Consider the following 6029-nt stretch of genomic DNA (forward strand, 5'->3'; position numbering starts at 1 on the left):
TCTTTTTTGCCTAATTTCTTAATATCGTATATCATCGATAATGAATTTTGATTCCAAACTAATCTAATTCACCTTCATACTTCGGCAAATTTTGTTTGTTGCCCCATTTATATGTTTTCAACGAATCGCAATAATACCCATTGAAAGAAATCCTTTTTTTGCCTATATTTTTTTTAATGTTATATATCATTAGTAAATATTTGGGCTATTTTTGGTAGCACGACTGCACGACTAAAATGGCTAGTTATTAGTAAATCGTGTCTTATTTTTTGTACATTTCCGTAAGATTCCCTATTTTGTTCCAGTTCTCGTGTGTGGTTTACACCTTAATTCTACCTTTTTAATGAATATAAATCCTAATCTCCTTATTTCCTAACAAAATAATAAAACTATTTTATTTTACAATTTTCATGAAGGCAAAATAACAAAATATAATTAATTATTCCTAAACTTATTTTAACATTTAAATACACAAAAAACGCAAATAATATTAAATCAACTTTGAAAATTCAATTCCTTTTAAAATGTTGTACTAATTTAACAAAATTATTCTTTATTGAATAATCCTGGAACATTTTTAGTTTTAGCCCTTTTTCAATTAAGTAAGCCAAGTTCTTTTTCCTTATTTTTTTAGTAAACTAATAGCATGTTTGGCCAAAAGTACTTTTTTTAGTCAAAAGTACTTTTTTGCCTAAATTAAGGTGTTTGACCAAGTTTTAAGAAGGAAAAAAGTGTTTTACACTAGAAACAGTTTTGGAGAAACAGAAAAAAATAGTTTATTCCCAAAAATACTTTTTTGAAAGCACCTTTTAAAAACTTGGCCAAACACTAACCGTTGCTCAAAAGTGCTTTTCAAATTAATTAGTCAAACGCAAACTACTTTCCGCCAAAAATATTTTTTTGAAAAACGTTTTTAACAAAAGCCCAAAATAAGCAGATTTTAGAAGCTTAGCCAAACATGCTATAAGTTTACAACTTAAAATCATAGTAATGATAACTTCAAACTAGGAAACCTAATTTTGATAATTAAAATTACAGAATAAACCGTAACCGAACATTGCACCCGACTTTTAGAAGAGCAAATAGGCATGTTCTTCACCATTTTCTTTTTCATGAATCGTCTTGTGCAGCACACATTTTTAGTTCTGCTTAATGAACATGACCTACGAGATGATTTAAAACAAATTCTAATGCAAGAGATTAAAAAAAGGATAACGTAAATCAATGTATCATATATAAAAGCTTCCTTTTATTTTTAAAAATCTCGAGCTCTTTATTCCTTTTACACATCATTTTATTTTATTTTTTGGAGGAAATTAGTTTAGGGGTATTAGCACTTTTAGCCCGCGCCAGAAACTATTTATATTTGGTAGCCTAAAAAGTATATAAAATTTGTATACTTTTTTTTGTATATAACATATAGAATATATATATATACAAATTTTATATATTTTTCGTCTATTATTTTTACAGCGGATGTACTTCCAATAGTGGGGTTAGTTAGTTTATAATGACTGTTACAAAATGAATAGAAATCCAAGGAGGGATTTGTATCTGTACCCTATATTTGTGTCACCTTTTAACTTGTACCCTATTTTTTAAAATTATTGATTTGATAGTCATCTCACAAAAAATCCACAATAATATGACAATTATACCTCTGACAAAGGATATAAAATGATCTTCTCCTTTCCTCTCAGCAACTTTATAAAAAAATCAAAAACTTGTCTAGATTCATCTTCAGAATCACACTTGCATGAAGTTGTTTCACCTTGAAGCTAAAACTGCATGCTAATATAGCATGAAGTTGTTTCATGTTGAAGCTAAAACTTCATGCTAATGAATGCTGAAGTTATTTATCCTGCAGTCTACAGTTTTGTCATGAATTTTATCCGAAATTTTAGTATAAATATGCTGAAGTTATTTAGTTCATTTGCTAAAATTTCAGACTAAACATGATTAAGTTCATGCTTAAGTTATTTAGTTAATTTGCTAAAACTTCTGACTAAACATTCTTAAGTCATTTAGTTCATTTGCTAAAATTTCAGACTAAACATGCTGAAATTATTTAGTTCATTTGCTAAAACTTCAGACAAAACATGCTGAAATTATTTAATTCATTTGCTAAAACTCCAGATTAAACATGCTTAAGTTATTTAGTTCATTTGCTAAAACTTCAGACTAAACATGCTTAAGTTTTTTAGTTCATTTGCTAAAATTTCAGACTAAACATGCTGAAATTTTATAGTTCATTTGCTAAAACTTTAGACTAAACATGCTTAAGTTTTTGTCTTGCAGTATGTAATTTTCTAAAGAATTTTTGCTAATGCATGCTGAAGTTATTTAGTTCATTTGTTAAAATTTCATACCAAAACATGCTAAAATTTTGTAACGCAGTCTACAGTTTTGTCCTGAGTTTTATCCCAAATTTCAGTATAAACAAGCTGAAGTTTTTTAGTTTATTTGCTAAAACTTCAGTCTAAACATGTTTAATTTTTGTCCTGTAGTTTGCAAATAGTCTTTTATTAAAGAAGATCAAAATTATCTTTTTAAAATATTTTTAACAAAAAAATGGGTACGAATGCAAACGAAAAAATAAAAGGGGTATAAGTTAAAAAGGGGCGACCAAATAGGGCGCCCATGCAATTTTTACTTTAAAGTTGAGATCAGTCCTAAATAGGTCCAATCAATTGACAGTCCAGCCCAAAATGTGAATATGGGCTTAAGTCCAAAAATAAATGTAGTATCATCGATCAAACAAACACACACTATCTATCCATGGGAAGCAGCATTAAAGCTTTGCATTTGCTGAAACCAGCCACTGATTCTTTCTTCTTCAATTTCACCAAAAATGGCATTTCCTCATTACCAGTGTCAATCAAGCAGCGAAGAAGCTACTCTATGAAATCGAGTGTTCTAGAGCCTCCTGATGTTCCTCGTTTGGCTGAAACTGCTCGAATTTCACTCACCCCCCAACAAGTAATTATTATTCTTTTCATATTTAACCTTATTGTTGTTGTTTATATAATCAAAAATTAATCTTGGGTTTTCTTTGTAGGTTGAAGAATTTGCTCCCAAAATTCGACAAGTTATAGATTGGTACCGTTCTTTCTCTGCATTTTTTGTCTCTGTATATGTTTGCCTCTAAGTCATTGGTTAATATTAAAAAGGAATTAAGATGGTGTTCTAATGGTTGAAACTTTGTTGCGGTTTTAATTTTCTTCCAGTGATTTATTGATATTAAGGTTACGAGGAGGGATATGTTTGTTAAACACTTCTCAAATTCAACATTTACTTGATATCTTGCTCTTAATTCAACTGAGTCCCTTTGAGCAGAAATTTTATTGATTTGGTTAGCAGGCTTTAATTTCATCGTCGTATTACTTATTTAGTGACCTGAGAAGTTGTTGTTTTTTAAATAATGATGACTGAGAAATCCATCTAGGGCCAACCCTCAGGACCAACCGCATCCTTCGAACTCAGCGATAATGGACCCACCCTTCTACCCTTCTCCACTTAAATACCAAGCTTAGTTCATATGATGCAGGGCTTGAACCTATGGCCTTTTAGTACCTTAGAGGTGTTGTCATTTACATTTATTTTAGCTAAGTTAACTATGCTAAAGATAGTAGAGTTATGTATCTTAGAACTCAAGTGGTAGATAAAACTGAGTAACATAAAGTTACTGCTCAATTTGTATTAGGAGAACCCCCAATGTGTGTAAGACACACGTAAGATATGTCTTTTTCTTTTCCCCTCTTTGCGAGCAGGGTGAGGAATGAAGGGTGAGGAATGGAGCAGTTTGATGAATCGTCGCCTAATTAATCACCAAAATTTGTCTTCAAATTCTGAAACTAATGTTCAGAGTTCTTATTTCAAGCTAGAATTCTGGTTGTGCTTGAGCTTGAAATAGTTAGAACCGTTGAAGCTTGCAAGGCATTAGTCCAAGAATATGGTGGATACTTGATATTTGTCTTTCCTAGCTAATAGGAGGGAGGGAAGGAGGGGACCGGTGGTACATTATTTACTTTTGGTACGTTCTGCAATGGTGCATTGTCTACTTTTCATGTTTTGATGTGCCTTCCTCGTGGGTGAAACAGGTTTGGACAACTTCAAGCTGTTGATCTGCAGAGTATCGAGCCAGCCATAAGGGCAGGTGCTTAAGATACTTAATTGAATACTTCTCTTTGATTTTTCTTTTTCTTTTGGAGTTCTATATTTTTTTCTTTTTCTTGAAGATAATGTCATATGTTTCTCAAAATAGTGCTTGCATCATTTGGCATGAAAATCAGAAAAAAATGGTATAAGAATGCCTGCCTTCTCATCTCGGGCTATAAGCACCAAAACAGAGACTTTTTCCCCCATATTTTCTTTTTTGAGTTGGCCGTGCACCAAATATGCCATGCTAAAAGATTTCATTGACTGATCTTCAGTGTCAGCTATCAGACACCCAACAATGAAGAAATTTATCTTCTTGCAGATTGTATTCTATTAAAATAGAACAGCAACTAACGCCTACCTCATTCCTTTTTTCTCCTCTCATGTTCTACTTTACTAGTGTTAACCTTTGCAGAGTAGCCTTAGCAATGGATTCCTGGAAGAAGCTTTAGCTGTGCTAGGGTAGACTAACAATAGGTTAAACAGTCAAGGTTACTGTTCTTCTTTTTTCATCTGGATCTTTCCTGGATTTAAATATCCTATAGAAAGCTGAAACAGATTGTAAGAATGTCAAGTTGATACAATTAGGCTATCAATCAAAACATTTGCTTGGGAATTCTGTGTCTCTTGACTTGAACAATCAGAATGTTTTGTTGGATTTTCTTTTCTGACTTGTGTATTAATAACATGTAAGAGTACAAGACTTTTGAACAACAAAGCATTTGATGCAACATTGAAATTTTTCTTTTTGGCAATTTTTTCTTGATCTACAGATACTGAGGGAGATAATTTGCGGGATGACGTATCTGAGAAGTTTGAGAATAGGTAATGTTGTTTTCCGCCATCTACTTTCTTTTATGTTATTTGGCCCTATGGTAGCAAACGAATGATTCTTGTATGCAATTTCCTCAATAGGGAAGCATTGATTTCTGCTGTGCCTAGCTTTGAGGAGCCTTACATCAAAGTTCCCAAAGTGTTGAATAAGGAGTAATATTATTTAGGTAATATTTCATTTTACTTTCACGCAAAGTTTGTTGATGTATTTTGATTAGAAGAAAGACTAGAATTCATCACTCCAAAATCTTTTCCCAGATGTATTTAGATGCAGATGAACTTTTTTTTTTTCATGTTTAATAGTTAAGTCTCTTACTGCTGTTATCTCTATTCAATTGCTCTATTGCTCATCGAAAAAGTTCACAAGTATCTGAATTGGTATTTTGTACATTTCCTACTTGTCCGATATTTAAAACATAACGTCATTTAGCCCCTATAACCTATTCCTCTGTGTGTTCGCACTCTTCCTTTTTCAAATGAAAATGGTCATTGTTCAGGTTTGAATTCCATAGAAGAGATAACATGGATGAAATATATAATGACAAACGAATGAAAACTTCCTCAAGATTCTAATCAGATTTGATCCACTTAGAGTTCTAAAAATTGGTTGAGTGAGCTTGCAGATTTACTTTATTTCGTTAAATAAGTAAACAATTGAATAGGTTCTTAAATATAAGGATGGTCAATCATTAATTCATAACAACAAAAGCATTGATGTCCAAATTTAAAGTTCAATTCCAATTCAAACTAGACGTTTGTGTTATGATTCAATCTGTCATTAATATGACCCAAGTAACTATATGGAGTACGTGAAACCAACAAAGAATATGAATCTTTGATGCTGCCCACAAAGTGAACGTCCATCAACCAATCAGCTTTCTCAAAAACTTCATTAGTACTTGATTTCAAACTAAAAGAAAATGGACAAATCAAGAACTCGTAATGGAGTGCATTTTGCAAATGTATATACGCCAATCCTGTAAGAAGCAGCAGCGTTATTTTTTTGACTGAAGTTGCAAATCCAATGTTATGGATAT

At 31.8% G+C, this 6029-nt stretch overlaps 1 protein-coding gene across 1 annotated transcript; it reads left to right on the forward strand.

Moving 5' to 3' along the window:
* The first annotated feature begins 2750 nt into the window (after positions 1–2750).
* LOC107773008 (glutamyl-tRNA(Gln) amidotransferase subunit C, chloroplastic/mitochondrial-like) lies at positions 2751–5320 on the forward strand. The gene is made up of 5 exons (XM_075246488.1): positions 2751–2979; positions 3059–3099; positions 4101–4156; positions 4932–4983; positions 5074–5320. Exons 1-5 carry the CDS (start codon positions 2779–2781, stop codon positions 5147–5149), a joined length of 426 nt encoding a protein of 141 aa, XP_075102589.1. The 5' UTR covers positions 2751–2778; the 3' UTR covers positions 5150–5320.
* Positions 5321–6029: the final 709 nt, after the last annotated feature.

Source organism: Nicotiana tabacum, chromosome 23 (genome assembly GCF_000715075.1).
Source record: "Nicotiana tabacum cultivar K326 chromosome 23, ASM71507v2, whole genome shotgun sequence".
Classification (NCBI taxonomy): Eukaryota; Viridiplantae; Streptophyta; class Magnoliopsida; order Solanales; family Solanaceae; genus Nicotiana; species Nicotiana tabacum.

What these genes read in the sequence shown, in the direction of transcription:
- LOC107773008 (XM_075246488.1), top strand. Translation starts at nt 2,779, where the DNA reads ATGGGAAGCAGCATTAAAGCTTTGCATTTGCTGAAACCAGCCACTGAT. An exon ending in CGAGCCAGCCATAAGGGCAG is followed by an intron (nt 4,157 to 4,931) that starts GTGCTTAAGATA and finishes CTTGATCTACAG; the next exon opens with ATACTGAGGGAGATAATTTG. An exon ending in TCTGAGAAGTTTGAGAATAG is followed by an intron (nt 4,984 to 5,073) that starts GTAATGTTGTTT and finishes TTTCCTCAATAG; the next exon opens with GGAAGCATTGATTTCTGCTG.